The sequence below is a fragment of the Nelumbo lutea genome, chromosome 6 (genome assembly GCF_056320005.1).
Source record: "Nelumbo lutea isolate HS-2025 chromosome 6, American lotus-T2T, whole genome shotgun sequence".
Lineage (NCBI taxonomy): Eukaryota > Viridiplantae > Streptophyta > Magnoliopsida > Proteales > Nelumbonaceae > Nelumbo > Nelumbo lutea.
In genome coordinates, this window is record NC_142689.1 from 36,887,443 (window position 1) to 36,911,862 (window position 24,420).

General features: G+C 34.2%; 1 protein-coding gene across 5 annotated transcripts; it reads left to right on the forward strand.

The window, feature by feature from the left end:
• The first annotated feature begins 965 nt into the window (after positions 1 to 965).
• LOC148848571 (single-stranded DNA endonuclease family protein) lies at positions 966 to 20,126 on the forward strand. Of its 5 annotated transcripts, none has more exons than XM_088952401.1 (15): positions 966 to 1,215; positions 1,392 to 1,465; positions 1,590 to 1,747; positions 3,050 to 3,111; positions 3,235 to 3,362; positions 5,998 to 6,049; positions 6,140 to 6,212; positions 6,343 to 6,416; positions 6,967 to 7,026; positions 7,276 to 7,444; positions 12,234 to 12,333; positions 12,498 to 12,580; positions 14,120 to 14,220; positions 19,000 to 19,130; positions 19,403 to 20,126. In XM_088952401.1, the coding sequence occupies exons 2-15, from the start codon at positions 1,398 to 1,400 to the stop codon at positions 19,878 to 19,880; spliced, it is 1,737 nt and encodes a 578-aa protein (XP_088808527.1). In that variant the 5' UTR covers positions 966 to 1,215; positions 1,392 to 1,397; the 3' UTR covers positions 19,881 to 20,126. The 5 variants fall into 5 exon arrangements, with proteins under 5 accessions (XP_088808527.1, XP_088808531.1, XP_088808530.1 ...); XM_088952405.1 differs by having other exon boundaries at positions 968 to 1,215; positions 3,231 to 3,362; XM_088952404.1 differs by having other exon boundaries at positions 976 to 1,215; positions 3,262 to 3,362.
• The last annotated feature ends 4,294 nt before the right edge of the window (positions 20,127 to 24,420 follow it).

The following is a 24,420-nucleotide window of genomic DNA, read 5'->3' on the forward strand; positions in this document are numbered from 1 at the left end:
AGAGAGATGGTCTTCTACAGTGGAGATATATTCTTCTGAGATTACGGGCTTGGAAGCTCTTCGACCGGCAAGTCCTAGTGGTAGTGGAAGTGGTGGAGGTGAAGATTCCAATTCTACTTGAGAAGTGGATTCCGTGTGGGAGAAATAAGGGTACTTGTGATGGTCGTCGAAAAAATTTATAGGTCACGTGGGGTCACATGTGCGTAGATCGTGATGGAGCATTAAGGGATGCTAATGGTAGGGGTAGTCAATTGTTAGAAACAGTCGGGATAGCGTTAGACAATATGTAAATAGTAAGGGTACAATTAGCCAATTTTACAAACAATAGGGATAGTTTAAGAGATTTACCCTATAATATATAATATAATATATAGAACATTTAATATATATTAAATATAAATATTTATTTTTTATTTATTATAATCGGGTCTATCAGGTTCGACCCGATTGTCCCAAGAATCAATCGGTTTACAGAACCTATTAGGTTTGGGTCCTCAACATTTCATGTTGGGTCAATTCCGATTCTAGTTGATTCTAACCCAAACCCTACCCATCGGCAGCCCTATTGGCGTGGAACCTCGTCATTGGTTCCATAGCTTGTTGAGCAACTAAAGTGTTTAGCTAATCCGAATTCATTGGGGGTAGGGGGTTATGGGTTGGGGGATGGGCTACCCCCGTTGCGTAGAACTTCAAAAGAAATAAAAAAAAAGTTAGAGGTTTTAGGGAGAGAGATATTAAGCTTGTTCATTTGCTCTGATGTTATTCTTTTCTTTGAGCTTGAATGCAGAAAATGTTATTTTGAATTTTGAAAATTGTCAAATGTTCATTTTAACCCCTTACATGAGAATTTTTTTCGCCTTTTGGGATATTATTAGAAAATAAAAAGTGTAAGATTCTTCTTTGAAGAGAAAATGAATACCCATTTTCCTCTTATCTTAAATTTATAAGATTCCTCTCAAGGCAACGAAGAGGCCCATCCATTCCTCTTTTGAGTTGTTGGATGGATGACTGCCTCTCTTCTTTGGTTTGCGCGTATGCGGCATTCCAACGGAGAGGATGATGAATAATGCACCCTTGAAGCAAAGTTAAAGGGTGTTTTAGTAAATTTACTTTCCCCGAACAGGGCCAAAGGTGTTGAAATCTGAAAGTTCAGGGGTCTTTGTCGCGAATGAATGCTTGACGGTGGACCAAGTATCACTACCTCGAAAGTACAGGGTGATAATCTGTAAATGATAATCCGAGATTCGAAGCATAGATTTATCTTTTTCGTGAAGTTTAAATTCAAGTTCTGGAACTTCCTTTCCCTCCCTCCTTTGCTCCTTGTCTGATATTGTTTCTTGGATGCAGCCAATGTGAGAGATTTTGTTTATTTTATTTTTTTCCCTTTTCAGAACAAAATGGGAGTAAAAAACCTATGGGATATCTTGGAATCCTGCAAGAAGATTCTTCCTCTTCACCACCTCCAGTAATTTCTCTCAAGTCTAATACTCCGTTTTTTCTTTTGTTCCCAATATTACTACTTTTTTGAACAATTTCTTAATTACTAATTACTTGTTGTTTTTATTTTTTTCACGTTTTAATGGGAATAGGAACAAGAGGGTCTGCATTGATCTTTCATGCTGGATAGTTCAGCTTCATAACGTCTGCAAATCTCACTCCTGCATTAAGGATAAGGTTTATCTGAGCGCTCTATTCCATCGCCTTAAAGCCCTCATTGCCTTGAATTGTAGCCTTATATTTGTAACAGGTCATCCTCTCGTCTCTCTCTCGTTACTCATATCATATCATATCATATTGTCTTTTGGTGTTGTAATTGTATATGGAGGATTAGTTCCAATTTATACTGTAGCTTGTTTATTTAGCTTCAAGGAAGTTTAGGTTAGGGGTTTGCGTTCTTTTTTTTTTTTTCTTGAAATAGCCGGTTTGAGAGGTAAAAATGATGTTTCGTTCATATGATCTTGGTAATTCTTTGTATTTATTGCCGATAGGTACTTTTCTTTTTGTCATTATATTGCATGTAAAATATTGATTTCATAGTTCCGCATACTTTACCTTGTTGAAATGCAGCCCTTGCTCCATAAGCCTATGCCATTTTTTTTTGGTGATGAACTCTAATTTCTAAATAAGAAACAGAAGATTAAAATAAGATAGTTGTGATGTTTTGAAGTCTTTTATAAAATTTGTTCATCTAAATATGTGAACTATAGGATTTTAAAATTTTTGGTGGTCTTTTCAGCGTCATTTTTCTAGGTGGTTTGAGGAAATTCGGTCAAAATTTCTTTTTAGAATACCCATGGCTGTATCCATAGATGGTGCTAATTATGTTGAGAAATCAGGTCTTTTCACATTGGTGGACCTATGGATAGGAAAATAAAGGTTCCTGATCATCATCATCATAATCCAAGCCTTGTACCAAGTGCCAACTATGTGGGGGTTGGCTATGTGAATCCTGTTTTGCCATTCCCTTCTGTTTAGTGCCATATCCATTGTTAAATTATGAGTGCATAAATCATTTCTTACTACTCTGAGCCAAGTCCCTTTTGGTCTACCCCTAGCCCTTCTATCCTCTTCAACTTGCAACAGATCACTTCTTGCGGGTGCATACTAACGTGCTGATATGGCATAAAATTCATTAATGGGATTAGATGTGGATATGCTATTTTCTACTCAATGAACGAGAACTGGGTTGACAATAACAAAATAAGCAAAAGGGGTTATATTTGTTTAAAGTTTGTCCTGATATTGGTTAGTCGTAGATGACACTACTTTTGTTTTTGAGTCTTTTCACTAGTTAAATTGGTAGTAGGATGATTTTCACTAGTTATATTGGTAGTAGGATGATTTTCATATGTTCTTGTGGTCTTTGTTTTAAGTAGTCCTGCATTATGCAAGTAGTTGGAATATTTTAAATATTCCCTATGATATTTCTTTTGTTCAAGGTGTTTTTTATTTCCTTTTGACTCTATGTTTTAATTAGTAAATCCTCCCTTTTATGTTTTCAATTAGATGGAGAGATATTAAGTTGTGAGTGACCTTTGTTATTTGATAGATGGATCAATTCCTGCCATCAAAATGTCTACTTACAGACGGCGTTTGGGGTCAGAAAATGAGGTAAAACTTTCTCTGTAGTCTTCCTGTCCTTGCTGTTTGTTTTTTTTTTTGATCAATTTCTGTCCTTGCTGTTTCTCCTTCCCTATTTCTTTTTCTGTTAACATTGTTACATGATTAAGGCAGGCTAATCGAGATGAGATGAACTTACAGAAGGTTTCTTCACTTCCTCGAAATATGGGATCTGAGTTTTCTTGTATGATAAAGGAGGCAAAGGTCCTTGGCATGGTACTTGGAATCCCATGCTTAGATGGGTAAGTGATGCAGGAGCTTTAGAGTCAAGATTGTTATTTTATGTATTTCTGTATTTTTGGACAGTAGGGGTATTTTTTTCATTTTACAGTTTTCTGTGGGGTCCAATGATAGGATTTAATTTGTCTAGTTGTAGTTTGTTGATGTTTAAAATTTCAGAGTCATTGAATAAGTAGGATTAGAGTTATTGAGCCTTTTTGAATTGACATAGGATATGACAGTTTAGTTCAAGTCCTACTAGGATGATTATGAATCTAACAGTTTGACTTCTAGGATTATTATGGTAAGTGATCCCCATACCCTAGAGATTCTAGGTACCCTGTGAGTGATTCTGGGTAGTCTGTCTCTTCTTTTTCTCTTTCTATTTCCTTCTTATTCCTTCAAGAAGCCATTGCAGCCATCAACAACCATAAATATCTGATCTAGGAAAATCCTTCAACATTCTCTAAGGACTGGAACTTAGTTGGTCCTACATTAGTTTGGTATCAGAGCTAATGGTTATTCACTATTTTATCACTAAGTGACCGGTTCTATAGGCCTAGGGTAATTTCTAAACAATATCACAGATCTAGAATCCATGATAATTGAGTTTTTGAACCATATGAAGGGTCTTTGGTTGACTTGTTTGAGAAGATGGAGGAAAATAGATCTAATAATGATGACTATAGGAGTAAAGTTTTTAAGAATGTTAGAAGAAAAAAAGGAAATACCCAGATTTCAGAGGAGATGATCACTTAGAAGTATTCTTTGATTGGATTGCTGAACTAGAAGAGTATTTTGATTGGCATGATATGTATGATAAACGAAGGATTAGATTTGCATGCATAAGGCTCATAGGTCGTGCTAAAGTATGGTGGAGAATTCTTTAGCAATGCCTAATAAATAGAGGTGATGATCCTATTGCTACACAGGCAAAGATGAAGAGGTGTTTGCAAGAAAAGTATACTCCATTAGACTTCCATGATGATCTATATATGAAGTTCATTAATCTTAAGCGGGTATACTATCCATAGTTCGACATGTGCATAAGTTTGATGAATTATCTATTAGATGTGACACCACAAAAAATGAAATACACAAATTAGCTCATTTGAAGAATGGACTACAGTTCAGATTTATGACTTAAATCATGCTTTTGAATTGGCTTTCAATGTAGAGAAGCAACAAATTACAACAAAGAATTTAAAGCCAATGGGCAGAAGGTATGAAGTTGAAGATCAAGTAGACGATTTCTTGCATGTTGATGATTTAAGTGTTCAAGAAGCTGATGTTATTGGTGATTTAACAAAGATGGTTATGAAAGGAAATGTTTTAGAAATACATTTCTTTCCAGATCCTTTTCAAGTTATGCATGTGGCATCTATTGTACAGTCCAAGCATGTAGCTGTGTGAAGTTCAACTTTTGTTGCTGGGGCATATCAACTTTTCATCCTCAAGTTCTTCAAAACTTGAGGACAAGTTTTTTTGAACTAGGGGAGAATGATGCAGGAGCTGAAGAGTCAAAATTGGAAATTTATGAAATTTTATGTATTTCTGTATTTTTGGACAGTAGGGTGTTTTTGTCATTTTGCAATTTTCTGTGGAGTCCAATTATAGGGTTTAATTTGTCTAGTTATAGTTTGTTTATTTTTAATTTGAGTCATTGAATAAGTAGGGTTAGAGTTATTGAGTCTTCTTTGAATTGAAATAGGATATGACAGTTTAGTTGAGTCCTGCTAGGATTATTATGACTCTGACAGTTTGGCTCCTAGGATTATCATGAGTTTAGAGTCTATAAATATGTATGACATTTTACAAAAGATCAATGAAATTTGAGTTTTTGTTATGCTAGTTATGGTGAGTGATTCCTATACTCTAGAGTGATTCTAGGTACCCCGTGAGTGATTCTGGGTATTCTGTCTCTTCTTTCTCTTTCTATTTCTTTATTCGTTCAAGAAGTAATTCAGCCATGAACAGCCTTAAATTTCTGATCTAAGAAGACCATTCAGCATTCTTTAAGGACCAGAGTTTAGTTGGTCCTACATCAGTAAGTTTGACTACAGTGGTAGATTTCTTTTGCTGTTTTCTATGGAGCACATTTAGTTTACAGAGAAAATGATTGAAGTAAAGTTGATACACTCTTAAAAGCTAGATCCTCTTTTATTGTTTACTACATTAACTTTTTATGTCATTGTAACTTGGTCAGTTGATGGATTTAGCATGATTTAAGGGCTTTGTTGCTTAGAATGACTTGAAACTTAGATGCCATGAAAAATTAGTTTGATAAGATTTGTCCAATTTGACAAAAAAAAAAAAAAAAGAAAAAAAAAAATAAAACAACAATCCAAGTGAAAGTATATGTATCAGTGAAATAGATAAAAGCCTTTAAGTTTTCTAAAGAAGCTACTCTTGATTATTTCTGAGTTCTTAGTAGTATTGTACTATTGTCTTGCCAAATTTGCAGAAAGTTCTATGTATGAATGAATGAATGGATGTATGTATGTATATATGTATGTATGAATGTATGCATGCATGCGTACATGCATGCATGTATTAATGAGAAGGTAGACAATCCAGATTATTGACATAATACTATAATAGTGAACACTCCTTTTCTTCTCCTTTTTTTTTGTTAAAAAAAACTTTTTCTTTAACTAGGCTTGAGGAAGCTGAAGCACAGTGTGCCTTACTGGACGCAGAATCATTATGTGTGAGTAGAAACTGTTTTTCTTGAATTCTATTTGGATTTTCTGATACCCACCACTGAGAGAATCATAATGTGCTATACCATCATTTCCAGGATGGATGTTTCAGCACAGATTCAGATATCTTCCTCTTTGGTGCGAGGACAGTTTACAGAGATATCTGCCTAGGTGAGTTGATCCATTCTGAAGTTCTCTAATTTCTTGACTTTCTATTCTGTACCAAATTCTAAGTGTATCTTTGGATATTTTTAACTCAATTATCTTATGTTCTGTTGAAAACTCTTTGCTTGTGAATTAGGGGAAGGTGGTTATGTTGTTTGTTATGAAATGGTGGACATAGAAAGAAAACTTGGATTTGGAAGAAACTCATTGGTAAGTTTCTCTTTTGTTCTTAACACTATTTGTTGATGGAGAAACATGTTGCTTTTTCTATTTTACTTTTAATTTTCTCTCGGTTCTTTTCTGCATTTGTGTTTCCTTCTAATTTACCAATATTTTGAACACAAAGTTGGTTTTGGTCAAAACTTCCCAGCAATTGGTAGTTGCTTTATCTAACAAGCAACGGTGTTCTGATTTCCAAAATAATGTCTCCTTAATATTCGTTCCTTTGTAAGATGAGTTTTGATAGAATCTCAGGATACTTAAAATAAATCTTGATTGTTGAATTCTAGTTTTTTTATTCTTTGAAGGCAGGCCTATTTCTAATTTTATTATTGAAACATAAACTGCAGATTTGTACAAAAATTGTATGATTTTTTAATTTTCAACTTATACAATATATGGTACTACCACAAGTATTAGTCATGGTTCCTGAACAGAACTCCCATGAGACTATCTCATATTCTGAGCTTTATGGACGTTTAATGTTACTGGAACTGGGTTTGTTTTTAGCTTAACAACTTTGATGTCTTTCAATTCTCAGATTACACTGGCCCTTCTTCTTGGAAGTGACTATTCTCAGGGAGTTCATGGGTTTGGCCGTGTAAGCTCTTACTTATTATTGTTATTTAATTTTTGGAGGCTAAATGGTAAAACATGTACAAAGGCTATTTGACTCAATTTTACAGAAAGAATGGATTCTTAACTTTTTTTGTTTTGTTTAATTTTCCAGTCTGATTCATCTCATATGTATTAGAAGCTTTATGTTCATCATGAAATGTAGTGGGTGTATCAAGTTGGATACCTTTGCCCTCTTTCTTTCTCACACATTTTGCATTTGAATTGAATATAGGAGACAGCATGCCAGATTGTTAAATCAGTTGGGGATGATAGTGTTCTTCAGAGTATTGCATCAGAGGGATTGGCATTTGCAAAGAAGATGAGAGGGCCAAAGAAACAGAGTCAAGCTTTAAAATGCAACACGAATCAAGAGAATGATTTGGTTCATAATGTGAATATTGGTAGTAACTATACATACCTTCCATTAGTGATCCTTGTTAGATCAGAACCATGTTTGGTTCCTTTTATCAGTATCAATGTGTTTTAGTCAGGAACCCTGTTGGATTGAGGAAATGACTTGGTTTGTGTTAGGATTGAACCATTGAATATTCAAAAACTTGAAAAGATCAGGTACTTGATAAACTGTATCTACCAGTACTTGAACACAGAAAGGCCAGTTGAGTAGCTGACTGAATCTAGGAAGTCTCATTGAACCTAGGTTTAGTCTTGTACTGTGTTACCTGGATATGGAATGGACACAGCTGGATACAGTATCAGGTATGGGATTCGCACTAAAAATTGAAGCATCTAATACAATATTGGCACCCTTGTACAAGAACCTGGGTATCATAGGTCCTGCATTATTAGATCATCAAAGCAATTTATGGAATGAATTCATTACTCAAGAAGCAAAAATAGTTTAACCTTTACCTTTTCTTTTTATTTTAATTCTAATGGGTTCTATTGATCTGATGCTTGTTAACTATAGGGATTTGCATGAACTCTTCTTGGTGTGTAGGAATATGGAAATTCTTGTTATAATAGCACTTCCATAAACATGAATTGAGATATATAGCACCATATTGACATTAAAATATGTTTGAAAGTTTAATGCACTTTTAAGATACACAAAGTTGTATTAAATAGATAAGCATTTAGTGCTTAAAAGAAGTTTTGAAAGTAATGGTGTTACCATGACGATAATCTATGCTAAACTATGCAATATAGGAAGTTCACTAGAGGAGTGTCTTAGAAGCAAGAAGAACAATTAAAGTCCAACGGGTTCTTAAAGCCTGAGGTGCAAGACGCAAGGCAAGGTGAATACTTGAACAAAGTGAGACCACTTTTGGTAAAAGATTCAAAAGAAAAATTAATATACAAGAAGTGCAAATCTAAATTCCGAAAGAAATAAAATATTTCAAAAATTTCTTTTAGCTCAATTGGTTAGAGCTTTGTTTTACTAACATGAAGGTTGTAGCCTTGTATGTTGAGTCCTGTATGGGATCAAGTAAACTGTTTAAAATTTAAACATTATACTAATGACCCAAAAATATAGTAAACTTCGTTTTCAACATTTGATTTATGGTTAATTATAACAACACTGACAATCTAGGTTATGCACACCTCCCAAGTTATCTTTTTCACATCTTTTCAAAGGCTGTTGGATTTTATTTACACAAACAGAAATGATATAATATATTACTACGGTCTACGGGTTTAGCAGATAAGGTATACGATTAAGAAGATTATATTCAGGTAACACGCTCCTATTCATGCATTTCAAGGAAAAAATATTGAGATATATTTTTCTATCTCAGGAATCCTTTAAATGAAGGACTATCATTTTTTTTTTTGATAATTAATGAAGGGACCATCATTCAGACGAGGCAGATATTGGAATTAACAACATAGGGTTTGAAACGAGTTCTTAAGTAAGGTTTTTCTGAAATCCTTTTTTCTTTTGTCAAAGATTAATTTCTCACAAGATTAAATGTGATGTTATTCTTTAACAACAACAACATAGGCTGTCAATGGGCTGGTTTTGGTTTGGGGCAGGGTGGACCAGTTTCAAATAGATTATTAATTGGTTTTATGTGTAGACCCAGAACCAAACCTTAATAAAATGATAGTACATACTAAACCCTTTATATGCTGATAAAAAGTGTTTTTTAACCAAAATTTTCTTATGTACTGTGCATGAAATTTACCATTTTAGGCGTCCTATTTGCATTGAGAAAGAAATCTCAGGGGGAGGTCCCTCTCCGTTCAGGTTTGAGAATATGTGGTTTGAAGACTCCACATTTAAGATCGGGTTGAAGGAATGGTGGGAGGAACTTAGACCTTTGGGGAGGTTGAAAATGCAAGGCTTTGCCAGGAAACTAAAGAGGCTAGAAGAAAAAAAAATAAAAGAATGGAATAAAGCCCATTTTGGAAGGTTAGAAGAAGTAAAAGAGAAATTGGTGGGGAGGATTGAGGTTCTTGATAGGAAAGAGGCCCTTAGAATTATTTCAGAAGAAGAAAGAGGGGAAAGATGGAATCAAAAGCAAAATCTAGAAGAGATTTTACGAAAGGAAGATATTTGCTAGAAGCAGAAGTCAAGGTGTTAGTGGTTGATAGAGGGGGATGGTAACACTATGTCTTTTCACTCTCTTGCAAACGGAAGGAGAAAGAAGAATTTAATCTTCAGTGTGGAGGGCCAAGTGGTAAGAGAGAGTCAAGAGATGACAAGGATTTTTGTTAATCACTTTAAGGAAATCTTCTCAAGACCAAATGGAGTGGTGTCAGACTTGCCAGAGCTGGAAGGGGATGTGCTTTTAGAAGAGCAATCTCTCTTTCTAGAAAGGAGGTTCTCCATGGATGAAATCAAGGTAGCAATTTTTTCAATGGATAGGTCTAAAGCCCTTGGCCGGATGGGTTCTCAACGGCCTTCTACCAAGAGTATTGGGATATGCTGAAATCAGACATCTTGGAAGTCTTTAACAAGTTCTTTTCCAAAGAGGAGGTTTCACTAGGAGTAAATGCCACTTTATCACTTTGATCCAAAAGAAGAGGGAGGCCAAGACTCCTCAAGATTTTAGACCAATAAGCCTTATTGGGAGTGTTTACAAAATTATTTTTAAGGTCTTAACGGAAAGACTAAAAAAGGTGTAACCTTTGATCATTTCTTCTTTCCAAGGTGCTTTTGTGGAAGGAAGGCAGATTGAGGATCAAATCCTGGTGGCCAATGAATGCGTCGTTGAAAAAAGAAAGGATAGAGATAAGGGGTTGGTTTGTAAAGTAGATCTAGGAAAAGTCTATGACTTGGTCAATTGGGAAGTCCTCCTAAAAACACTAGAAAGTTTGGGCTTTGGAAACGGTTGGGATGCAAAAGTCACCCCTCACAGTACTACAACTTCTTCGTGGAAAGCAATTCATGAAATCTACCCTATTTTCCTCAATTCCACGATTTGATGCGGGTCAAGGTACTAAAGTTCGTTTTTAGGAAGATCTTTCTTCTTTAGGTAGGGGAAACCCCACTTAAAGACCAATTTCCTGATCTCTTTGCGCTCTCAAACCTCAAGGAGGAAGTTGTTTCCAATTTGGGAACACCGTGTCCAAATGGTGTGAACTGGAACTTGGGCTTCAGAAGGGGACTAAGGGAAAATGAGTGTGAGTCTTTAATTCGTTTGTTGGACCTTTTATGGCAAATCCACTTGGACTTGTTGCCGAAAGATTCTAGGATTTGGGTAGGCTCTTCAGATGGCCTCTTCTTCAAAGTACTTGCATCCCCTAACTCTCTAGCTGGGGATTTCCCCGTTAAAGAAATTTGGTGCAAGCCTATCCCCCCCAAAATTCAAGCAATATTTTTCTTGGCAAGGTAAACACTTGTGATGTGCTGCAAAGAAGAAGGCATTACACTTGCCTTTCTCCTTATGTGTGTTCTTTGTGTAAGGAAAGTGACGAGACTCTTTAATGATATCCTGTTCTTTTGTGCTTCGAATTTGGGGTTTCTTTTGTACTCTCTTTGGCTGTAGGTGGGTTCCCCTCAAGATGTGGCAGGACTTTTCAACCGTGACTTCTTAGGAAAACGGAAGAAAGGAGGGATGGTAATGTGGAAAGCAACAAAGGCAGCACTATGCTGGGTAGTAAGGGAAGAAAGGAATAAGAGGATCTTCTTGGAGTAAAAAACAGAGCAGTAGGGGAAGTGATTGACAGCATCTAGGTGAAAGTAGCTCATTGGGTAAAATCCTTGGACAGCTTTCAAGTCTTCTCAATCACGGACATTCTAAGAACCTGGTCTGAAGTAGCACAGTCCTCGAGAGTGAGAGATAAAGTAGGGCTGGAGTGAAATTCTGAAAGGAGGATAGTAGCTATATTCTCAGGACCGATTGGTATGGGGAATTCACTGAAGGCTGAAGCATTACTACAAGGTCTGAAGCTAGCTAAACAGATAGGATGCAGGCATATTGAAGTTGAAGGGGACTCAAAAGTGATAATTTCCTGGGCTGCAAACAGTAGCCGTACCCCGTGGACGTTTGAACATGCAATTAGGGAAGTGGAAAAGATTGCAAAGGAGGTTGAGGCTGAATTTAAGTGGGTTCGAAGGAGTGCAAATGGTTTAGTTGATTATCTAGCAAAACAAGGGGCATTGAGACAACAACTATTTTGGGATGCTTTGTAATGAGGGACATAAAAGAATGATTAAATGGGATAATCAATCCCATTACCAAGTTGTGTAAACTATTCCCAATCTGAAATTTAAATAAATTCATGCTTACTGTAAAAAAAATACCATTCTAGACATAAAATATAACAAAAATTACAAGAAAACCAGGAGACCTTTATATATTACTATGTAATTAGTTTGGGTCTTAATTGATTTAGAACAGTGAGAACTGGTATCAACCTAATTATTACTTGGGATGCAAACCACAGAACCAGAAATGACATAATCGATTAGGTCGGTTCGGTTATATTTGGTAGAGCCAAGCCATTGACAACTTTAATAACAGTAGCAGTAGCAACAGCTGTATAATAATTGGCTGTCTTATCAAATGATTTGGGTTAGCTGGTTCCCATCAATGGGGCTTGCTGGATTGTTTTGTGTATTTGTGTTATGTATAAAATTGTTATCCCATTGTTTGCAGTAATGTATCGACCAATGTTAGGAAAATGTAGCTTTCTGTATTTATTTGTCATCAGCTACTTCGTTATTTGAAATGATGATCATGATCCAGCTAACTCTTTTATGAATGCTTGGTAATATTGTAGCAAGTGAGAAAAACCAACAATGGGATAATCAGTTCTTGCAAGTGATTGATGCATATCTAAAACCAAAATGCCACTCAGCGGATTCAGAGGCTGTTCATAGGTGAAGTAATTTCGTACTTTTAAAGTAAAGCAGAAGGCGGGGGGGGGGGGGGGAGTAAATGAGGTTTCAGGAAATAGGCTTGAATTGGATTTACACCTGGTTGCATATCTAACTTACCTATTAGTAGATACAAAATATAAAGGAAGGTTTGTCTTTATCTGTAGGGTTCTTGGTCAATATCCATTTCAGCGCTTTAAGCTCCATGAGATATGTGCCCAATTCTTTTGCTGGACTCCTGAGAAAACAGGTGTATTTTCCTCCCCTTACAAACTAGCAGATTCAGTTGTTTATATGCACTTGCATGCACATAAATGGGATCTTAGATATATATGTGGGATATGTATGCGTAAGTGAACATGGATGCATGTGTACTTATTATACAGGCAGTATATAATGTTCCATGCTATAAAAGCTCATTCTGCCATAAATGGTGGCTATCCCAAAGTATCAGGGGCTGTTTGATATCAGCTGAAGTGGCTGAACCATAGTTGTCAAGGCAACACCTAGGCGACAAGGCTCCCTTGGAGGCTCGCCTTGCCTAATCACCAGCAGTTTTGTATATTGTGTTATAAAATATTTTTGTAATTCTTAATTTTTTGAGATTATAATTACAAAGTAGACATTATTAAACTAAAATATTCATTTTATTTATTTTTATACTAATTTGTTTTTATTATTTTCTTATTTGTTTGGGTTTAATCAACACAGACATTGCTAAATACTGTATTGAACCCTCAGACTTCAAAACCTGAACCAACAAGGAAGAACTTAAACTTTTGTCTAATCAAGACATGTTTGTCTTCTTTTTCTTCTTCAGCCTTTTCTTTTCTTCTTTTCCTATAACAAAAATAGGGGTTCAGTGCCTATATTTTTTTATTTTTTTTTCTTTCTTCTTTTTCTTTTCATGAATATGTTGATTTTCCATACTTGAACATGAAGTTTATACTTTTCTTATGAGGAAAGTATAACCTTTTCTTATAAGTTTATACTTTAACATGATATTATTAAGGAAGTATGGTTATGGAACCTAGGGAGCTACCCTAGTATATATGTCTTTTACTTAAAAAAATCCATTGCCTAAGTGGCACCTAGGTGTCTGCCTAGGCAGTTAGGTGACAAGGTGCTTGCCTGTCACCTAGCCTCACCTTGGCACCTTGAAAACTATGGGCTGAACTAAATAACTTGTTGCTCTGCCTTTTAACAAATGAGTCATTAAGTAGGTTGTAAGCTCCTTAATGGCTCGATGGAATGTTGGGTCGGTTACCGTTGGCAATGTATGGTTATTGTGTTATCTTTTTTGTATTGAATAAAATATGGGAATAGGCAGCCAAGTAACCTATTCCAGTTTTCCCCAAACTTCCTCTTTTCTCTCTTGGAAAACATATTCCAACTGCTAAATTTGTGGTTTTTATTGTTGTTATACCACCAATTATTTTGTTATTTAACTATTTTATCCACTAAAAGAAAAATCAATAAGTCATCCAGTTCAGCCACTTCAGCTGTTATCTAGTGTCCTCTCAATGATCCAACCATCAAATAACTGAAATGATCTTAACTGTCCAAAATCCTTGGAATTTTACAGTTGTTAAGTGATCCATTTTGGAAGCCAGATATACAATAATGTTGTATTGGGTGAAGGGTGGATACAAAAATTTTCTAAAATGAACTACAAAATGAGAGATCCCCTGTAATGCTTACTTATTTCATGTTCTTACATATTGGTTGCAGTGGCTTTTGCCCTTTGCTATTGCTTCAGTTTATTCATGATTTCTTTTTATAATTCCAGATGAGTATATCTTACCTAAGATTGCCGAGAGAGACTTGCGGCGTTTTGCCAACCTGCGTGCAACTTCATCAGAACTTGGAGTTCAGCTTCCACTTTGTGAGGTATTTTTTTTTTCTGTAATTACTAGGTCCTTGTTAGGGGCTGCAAATTCTGAATCAATTCAAGATTCATTTCGAATATGCAAATATCAGAATTATAGGTGATTTGAATCCTATAGATGTTAATATTCCAGTTTTAATTTGTTTCGGATCTGACAAATATTAATTTCCCAGTTTGAATTCAATTCAATTCAATAAGATTTTGAGTGCATTAACAGTTTTTAAAGTTACTTGGCCCAACCCGACCCACACCCTAAGCGTAATAATATTTGTTTGGTCTTAGGACAAGGACAGGCTTGCCCGTGTTAATTATAATTTTTTATTAATTTTAGTTACTAGGTTTCAAATTATAATTTTTGATAATTAACCGATTAAAAGAATTTGAATATGAAACAAATAAATGGAATTTGGATGAGAGCATAGTTGTCAAGGCGACTAGGCAGTTTTCCAGTTATGCCTCGCCCAAATGCCTATAGTTTTGTATATTAGGCGACCACCCAGAGACTTAGGTAGGCGCCTAAACACAAGGTGGGCACCTAAATCCTGCTTCAGTGCTTTTTTTTTTTTTCCGAAAAAACAGGGGCTCCACCCCTATAAACCTCCCTTCTTCTTCTTCCCAGCGTCAGTTCTTTTTTTCTTCAAAAAAATAGGGGCTCTGCCCCTATACTCCTCCCTTCTTCTTCTTCTTCTTCTTCTTCTTCCAGCCCAGATTCAATGCTTTTTTTTTTTTGAAAAAACAGGGGCTACAGATATCAGGTATGTATATTTCTGTGGCAGTGCCGCTGAGAAAACAGGGGCTCCGCCCCATTTTTTTGAGCAGTTACAGCAACTCAGCCACTTCTTCTTCTTCTTCTTCTTCTTCTTCTTCTTCTTGCACTTATTATTTTTAACAGCCGAACCTACTCCCTTCCTAGTTCCTAAACTTATAAAATAGTTTAGGTCGAAGTATAGAAATCCATAGATTAACATATTTATAGTTTCCGTCGCCTAGGTGCCTGGGTGCCCCATGGTTGCCTAGCCTATTCTCTCTCTGTCTTTTGTATACAATAGACTAATAATGGAAGAGGCCTATAGAAATATGCTAAAATAGGTTAATGATGGTAGGGTGAGACCTATGTCTTAGTATCCTCTCATTATTTTTAGGTGATTTAACCATTTTTGATATTTTTATTAACTAAATTTTAAACTGTTATTTGTTTACAGATTGGGCTTGGCCTGTGTTGTCCTTGAAGTATTAGGCCCATGCTTGGGCCTAAAATTTGTGGGCCTGATATGGGCTCGAGCCTGAGCTGGACTGAAATGGTCACTCCTAAGCAAATTACTTTTGATTTATTAGATTAATGAAGAGAGGAGAGAGAATAAAATAAAAATAAAAAAGAAAAAGAAAAAAAAGGAAAAAAAAGTCGATAACTTTTAAGTAATTTAATGGAGTAATTGAGAGGAGAGAGAATTAGTAGAGTGAGTTATTGGAGGAGGGAGAGTTAATGGAATGATTAATAAGAGATAATTGAAAGAGTTAATGAAAAAGAGAAGAGAAAGTTAATGGAGAATTCATTAGGAGTGAGGAGAGATTTATCAAGGGAAAGTGGAACTATAGAAGCTGATAACTATTATAAGGAAGAAATGCAATATTGTTTAAAATAATTCATTTTTATTTTATTAATTTGTTACAAAATTAATTTAGTAATTTGGATTAATTACATTAATACTTTTTAACAAAAATAATAAATTACTACTAATTACTTAATAAAATAAAATTTTTCATATTATTTATTAGTGTTCTATTTTATTTATTTTACTATATTAATGAATAAATGTTACAATTGTTTTTTGTAAATATTACTTAAATATTTAAAATACTTCAATATTAGTTAATATATAAAACTAGGTTGTAGTTATAACTAAATTAATCTATAGATTAACATTTTTAGTCGTAATTAAATTAATGTAAGCTGAGGCTTGAGTTTTAAGACTTTGGGTTGGGCTTTGGTTAATCCTCAACCTAACCCACCCCCCTAAGTTGCATCCATAAGAGTGCTATGATACTCATGATTAGATTCAACCAAACTGAATACAACCCATGCATGCATTATTTTTAACTATTTTTTTAGATGAAAATTATATATATTGTTGTTGAAGGAACTACAGGGTATGGGCTACCCCATTGTGTAGCCTAATGAACAAAAAAATAAAAAAGGATCTTGGGTCAGATTTTGATACTGTATTAAGAGTTTTTAAGGTTACCTGGCCTATAGCTTGGACCACAACCTAAGCATAATAATATTTATCTATGCCTGGAACTAGGATAGGCTTGCCCGCGTTAATTATAAAACTTTGATTTTTTTTACAAATTAAAATTTTTATTTAATTTTAGTCTATTATAAAAATGTATAAATTTTTTTGTCTATGTATTAACATAAAACTTGTTATCTAAATATATATGTGTATAACTTCTAGGTTCTAGCTAAAGCTTAGGGTTTGCTTAGCTTAGCTTGGGCCTTAGTCGCTAGGGCTATCAATGGACTTCGAAAGTTCGATATTGGATTCGAATGTTAGAACGTGCATCGGATTAATAATTGGATTAGATGCGGATTTAACCCTATCCAATCTGACTAAATCCAAGCGCAATAAAAATTATTATTTTATGTATATATGTAGTATAATTAAGTGTATATATATTATGTATAATTATATAAAGTTGATAATTGATAAAATTAATATTTTATATTTATATACATTTATTATACATATATACTTTAAAAATAATTATATATATAATTAAGTATATATATTATGTATAATTATATAAAGTTGATAATTGATAAAATTGATATTTTATATTTATATACATCTATTATACATATATACTTTAAAAATAATTAAGTTCTTAAAACTTTTTTAATTTTTTGGTCATTTTAAACATGATACAATGGTGTGGATTAAATTTGAATCCGATCCAAAATCCAACATAACAATCGGATGCAGATACAAATCTCGAGATTTCATAATCGAATGTGGATGCAAAAGATCCAATACGTTTATAGTCTTATTGCCTGCATTATGTGTGAGCTTGGTACAAATCTAAGCTAGACCTAGGTTAGAAGAAAATAGTTGCTTGATCCTGGAAATTTATGGGTCTAGTTGGGTTGGGCTAACTAATTGGGCCGCTATTAGTTTTAAGGCATTTCTAATTGGGCCACTATTAGTTTTATTATTTTTATTAATTCTTATAATTTTTATATGGAATGAAAATGGTTTACTATATTATTTTAAATATTTTTTAATTTTAATTACCCTATTACTTTTATTTATTTTTAAATAGAATTCAAATGTGTTTTAATTTTTAATTTATGAACAATTTATTAATTACTTCATTTTTAATAGTTGCTAGATAAAAACTTACTAAAATTTAATTTTTTTATTAATTTTAATAATTTTTTAATAATTATTGTTATTAGGTTTCAAATTACAGTTTCTTGACAATTAACCAATTAAAAAGGATTTGAATATGAAATAAATGGAATTTGGATGAGAGTAAAATTCTCTCTTTGGAATACAATAGGCTAATAATGGAAGAGGACTATAGAATTATGCTAAAATAGGTTAATGATAGATGGGGTGGGACTTATGTCTTAGAATTATCTCATTATTTTTAGGTGATTTAACTTTTTATGATTTTTTATTAACTAATTTTTAAGCTATTATTTGTTTACAGGCTGGGTTGAGTCCATGCGGGCCTTGAAATTTGTGGGCCTGATGCGAACCCGGGCCTGGGCCAGACTGAAATGATTGCCCCTAAGCAAATTGCTTTTGATTTATTAGATTAATGAGGAGAGGAGAGAGAATGAAATAAAAAAGGAAAAAGGAAAAAAGAAAAATAAAAAGGGAAAGAAAGAAAAATAAAAAGGAAAAAAATAAATTATTATTTTTTGATGAATTAAGACTACATTAATTTTAAGCAATTTAATGGAATAATTGAGAGGAGAGAGAATAAGTGGAGTGAGTTATTGGAGGAGAGTTTTAATGGAATGGATTAATGAGTTAATGGTTAGTTAACGAGGAGAGATGAAAGTTGATTGGCTACTTTTGTTCAATTTTGTCTTTTATGTTAATCATTAAGTCACCGAATAGGCAACATCCATTTAATGCTTTTGTCTTTTATGTTAACCATTAAGACTTAAATACCCTTTATTTAATAAAAAATTCTTTCATAAATTTATGGCCATTTAAATTTCTATGAAGGGAATATTTGTATACTTATATGTAATTATTATGCTATCTATTATATATTATAAATATTATATATTTTATTTAATCGAATCGAATTGGATTATAAAGGATCAAATCAGGGTATATCTGAATTCAACCCAATTTATAATCGAATCATATATAAGGCTTCTAATTCAATTTGTTAATATCAATTGGATATCCGGATCCAGTATAAACAAATTGGATTCAAATTGGATCAGATTAATATCCAATTCATTTGCAGCACTAATCCTATTCTGATATGGGCCATGATATATTTATTCATATTTTCTTTGTCCAAATTGAGTTATTTTTTTGCTTAGAAAATGATCAATCTTGGGCAATGACTTCATACATAGTGTAAACCCATCTTATGAACATGCTATGGTTTAGTTTCCTTAACGTTTCTTATAATATTTTAATTTCTATTTGTAACGACTCTGAAGTTGATTTGCTTTCTTTCTGGACAAATTCCATTTTGGATCAGTCTTAGCTTTTACAGAGATTGATTTATATTCTTTTTTGGTTTCACAGTTACCAGTTATCTGCCCTATCTCTGCAATTATCAAGCACAGAAGAATGCGGGGAAGAGACTATTACGAAGTAACCTGGGAAGAACGGGATGGGCTACAAACTTCTATAGTCCCTGCTGATCTTGTAGAAAGGTAATTGAAGTTTGAAAATGTTGTTTTCTGTTAGCTGTTAAAACCCTCTCTATTTTTAGTGATACAGATGAGGCAGCTATGATTTTAATCTATTAAAAGAATGCTTTACTTCATATTTGTTGATAATTCCGATTGAAGTGTGTCTAACTGTTTCTTCTAACCTCTACTAATCATTTTTTTTCTTACCAAAAAGTTTCTTTATGGTCGAATGATTTATTATAGAATTTGATTCTTTAAGCATGAAAATATCTTTCCTTGTTTTAATCTTCCAGTGCTTGCCCTGAAAAGTTAGTGGAGTTTGAGAACAGAAGAGCCCTAGGGAAGAAAAAGAACCATAAACCAAGGTCAAAGAAAGCAGGAAATAACACTGCTGTGAGTGAAATTGATCAAAAGCTGCAAAATTTGTTGCTTGATGCAGAACCAGGGAGAAATGATATCTGTAATGCTATCGTTTATTATCCCCAAGGGTGTACGAGCAACGTCCTACCAGAAGTCATTGATCTCTCAGGAAGCACCCAACCAGAAGTAATTGATCTATTACAAATCAACAAACCAGAAGTCATTGATCTCTTAAGCCCTTCTCCTGTCAAAGCAGGCAAGCGTCAAGAGGTTATAGAACGACAGATTGATGTAATTTGTTTGAGTGACTCAGAAACTGATACCTCATCTCTAGAAAATGAGGATGAAGAAAGAGAGCTGAGTTTATTTATAGCTAATAAAAAGGAAAACCTCCCTGGCTTCCGTGATTGAAACGTGTTTCAGTGTTTGGAGTGAAAGAGTATTGCGTCTTCCTTTACCTTTTTGCTTTATTTTCTTCTTGTTTTGTAGTTTTTATTTTTGTTTTATTTTGCCTTGTTTTTGTTTTTTGAGGGGGGGGGGTGATGCAATTGTAATTTGTAAATATTTTGATCTTGTATCATTTTGAGCATCTAAAACTATTGTAAAGCTGATACTTACCTTGATTTTAAAAGTCAAATCTAATTTTATGATATCAAACTTATATTTTATCCATTAGTTGTGCATAGCAGTTGCATAACTATATAGTTAAAATAAACGGAAAATTCTTGATTAGTATCCTCTACTTTGAGTCTAGTGCCATTTTGGTCTCCAAACTTTATATGACAATCTAGTACCTGCCATTAACTAGTTGCTAACCAGTCGTTAAGTGGCATTTAAAAAAGACAAATGCTCTTTGAGTGTCATCTAATTTTCTTTATCAATCATCCAAACATTGGCAAAAAAATTAATAGTCTCAAATCCTTACCTGTTCCATTCAAACAAGTTAGGGTCATGTTTGTATGGGTATTCTGGTGGTCCCAACTTTTTTGAATAAAAGAGGCAATGATTTGAGACTGTTAATTTTTTGTCAATGTTTGGATAGTTGATAAAGAAAATTAGATGACACTCAAAGGGCATTTGTGTATTTTTCAAATGCCACTTAACAGCTGGTTAACAGCTAGTTAACGATAGATATTGGATTGTCATGTTTTGAAAGTTCGGGTACTGAATTGTCGCATTTTAAAGCTTGGGGACTAAAGTGGCATTAGACTCAAAGTGAAGGGTACTAATTGGGAATTTTTTCAAAATAAAAGAGAGTTTCACGTCTTTTTTCGTCCATCTTATCTCACTCATTTTGCTTTTGTTTTTTCTCTCCAGAAAGTAGAGTTTCGTTTTCATTATGTTAGCATCATTTCTTATTATCAATGAAGAAAGTATTATCTGTAGCAAAAGTAATTTATGGGATTTTTACATCATTTCTTGTTGCCATACAAAAAGATGTTATCTAAAGCAACAAGAATTTTTGGCATTTCTCTACATCCATTTTCCTAATAGAGTTAAGTTCTTTTCTTTTAGTTTCTCTAATCCCAGTCCACCACATTCCTTCCTCTTGCACACTATTTTCCATCTAATTAGATTATTTTTCTTGGCTTCTCCCAGTTCTCACAGAAAATTCCTCATTATCTTTGCTAATTTTTTAGCAATGACTAAAGGTATGCTAAACACCAAGAGGTAATATGCAAGGAGGTTTGCTAAAGTAGATTTGATTGGTGTGATCTTCCCTCTTAATGAAATGCAATTTCTTTTCTACCTTGCTAGTTTCCTTTCAAATCTCTCCACTATTGGAGCCCAAAAGTTGAGAGATCTAGGGTTTGCACCTAGCGGAAGTCCTAAATATTTCAAATGCCAGCCACTTGTTAAACATCCCAATTCCCTTGCCCACATCTCAATCACTTCTTGGTCTAAATTGACCCCCAGTCACTACACTTTTGATTAGATTAATCTTAAAATTTGTTACACACTCAAAAGTAGCTCCTTCATCTCCCTCATTCTCACAAAAGAGTATAATATGATCATTTGCAAACTATAGGTGAGTTATCACTATCCCATCCCCTCCTACTCTCCACCCTTTTGTTAGGCCCACTTCATTTGCTTTCAATATCAATCTACTAAAAACCTTCACTATGATAGTAAAGAGAAAAGGAGATAAGGGGTTGCCTTGTCTAACTCCTCTTAAAGCTCCAATGAAGCCTTTGACCACCCCATTTAATAACACTGAGAAATGGCAAGATTGTAAGCACCCTTTTACCCACTTACACCATTTTTCACCAAACCCACATTTCCTCAAGATCTCAATGAAAAACCCCTAATCTATTAAATTATAAGATTTTTCTAGATCCAACTTACATACAATGCCCTTTCCCTTTGATCTTCTAAGTCCATACACTCATTAGCTATTAGCACTTGATATATATGATATTTGTCCCTCTTGGATGAACGTCTCTTGACGTTGAGAGATAATTGTGGGAAGAACCTTTTTTACCTGATAGGATAGAACCTTGGACAATATCTTGTATTGGTTTGTCACCAAACTAATTCGTCAAAAGTCCTTAGGGCGACAAGCACCACGTTGTTTAGGGATCAAAACTATGAAAGTGCCATTGGTTACCAGCATTGAATATATTCTATGTTGAAGGCCAATTGGCCAATGGGTATAGACTTTTGTAGCAGCTTCCACTGCCTGTATTAAGGTGTTTATTGGAATGGAATCAAGGAGTGCACGGAGTAAGCAAATTAAGCACCTAAAGCATTCTTTGTAATTTGAATAAGCTACATATTTCATCTAAAACTGACACCTGTGCACAATTCTTCTGCTATTGTAATAATTTGAAATGGAAAACAATTATCTGAGGTGATCTTAATGTGTCTATTGCAAAGTACCATAATTTTCAATGAAACTATTATCATTGAGAATATTTAATAGACTGTAGAAATCAACTGGTGAAGATGGAAAGTCTTCAATGTTGCCGGAAACAACCATGACCATGAGACCTTAAGAAGTATGTTATGACTGTTTGTAGGATTGTGTAGATGGATGACCTTTTTTCTCTGAAGTTTCCTTAGCTAAAATTCTAATAATTGGAGAGGCAAGCATTCGGCATTCAATGCAATGCATTGCAATTTGCAGACCATGTCATATGGATATGGATGATTGGCAAATCCAAAATAGAACTTTGAGTCTTTCGTCATTGCTACATTAATTGTTTCGGCTTCTCTTGTGGCAAGAGGGACAACATATTCGACATGGAAGGTTATAGGTGAAAAACTTTCTTTTATTTTCTAATTTTTGGCAATTTCACTGGGAATAAAATGGAACACCAAAATCTAAAAATGAAACTAATGGAAATAAGCACTAAAATTCAAGTCAAGAGAACTTGCAAACTATTTTTCTTAACTTGGAAAATCGATCACCGAAATTAATCCCATTAGCCACATGCCATCCAATGATTTTTTTTTTGTTCGTTATTGACATTTTGTAAAAGTAAAGATCAAACTTTAGATTACATGCGAACCTTGGATTGGGCCCAAATTTTATAGGTAGTATTTAGAGGATGAGACTCGATATTAATGGTTTTGATCTATCATAAAGCCATCATCCAATCCAATGTTAGTCCATTGGATTTAAACATCCGAAATCCTGTAAGGGTACCATTGATATTTCTCTCATTTAGCAGTAAAATTATCTATAGGGGATGTTCTAGGATAATGATGTGGAGGTTTTAATATTTATTAAAACTAATGTAAGAGATGTGCAAGTATTACCTATATATATGATATATGACATTTGGATCTAACCACTATGATCTGCATAGAACTCCGAGACAAGTATTTAATTTATATAATACTTGTATAAGGGCACATGTTATGTAGATATGTTTAGTACAGGATAAAGCCATAAATTAAACATAACTTTTATGACTTGCATTAAAATTAAGGCACGTATCAACTTTATAATGGTATACATTATCTTGGGAGGAGGTTCAAGAATTTTTTTTTGGTATTAAAAAATAAAATTGAAATGACTTTGAAGGGTGAAATTTAGATGTGATAAAGTATTAAAATGGATAAGTTGATAAATGAAAAAGTTAATATAGAAAAACATAAATTAAAATCTTATAAATAAAGGTATTTTTATCAAATTCAAGACATATATTGGAGGAAAAATTGTTAAAATCATTTTCATAAAATACTTATTTTGGGATTGATGGAGGGTGATTTGACCTGACCTCCTAACCAGGGGATACGTGGACATGACTCGACGTAAATGACAGTTCAGCATGACAGTTTGGCCACAACTCGGCGTAATGAGCTTGCTAAAAACTCGACATGAATAGCTCTCACTTCTCTTGTCTGGCGATCGATCTAAAGGACTACGCCCACGTCTCACATCAGACGGCGTTGTGCACGCCAGCTCTGTGTAACATCTCTCAACTGACGGGGCTGTACTCTGCGACGGTTAACTACACCAGTTGAATCAGCCTGGCAAATAACGATTGTAGTAGAGAATTAGAGGCGGTTACACCCGATTTGACAGAGCATCAGTATATAAAGGCCCCGATTTCCAAAGGGCAAGGTAATTGGAAATGACAAATCTTCACTCTTGGCATTTATTTCTTCGTAACTCTCTCAATTTTCTGCCGAGTTCTAACTTAAGCATCAGAGTGTTCCCGCCGGACGAGCTCGTCGGGAATCCTTCGTCTTCTTCTCCTTCTCAGGTGCTTTCTGTTGCTAGTTAAAAGTGAGGCCCCTACTAGATAGGAATGACCAGATCGCACTACATCAGGGATCATAATTCAATCTTCCCTTAACAAACCTCCTGTCTTTTGGTGATCAAAGGTGGTGGTACAAGTCAATAGGTAAATAAGAGTGAAACAATGAACACATGTCTCACATATTTTACTTCATAATCATGGGTTGAGTTCTAATGACCTAGTAGCTCAGATGGTCATTT

Coding starts and splice junctions, on each gene's coding strand:
- LOC148848571 (XM_088952401.1), top strand. CDS start 1,398: ATGGGAGTAAAAAACCTATGGGATATCTTGGAATCCTGCAAGAAGATT. Junction 3,363..5,997: donor GGAATCCCATGCTTAGATGG/GTAAGTGATGCA, acceptor TTCTTTAACTAG/GCTTGAGGAAGCTGAAGCAC. Junction 6,417..6,966: donor GATTTGGAAGAAACTCATTG/GTAAGTTTCTCT, acceptor TTCAATTCTCAG/ATTACACTGGCCCTTCTTCT.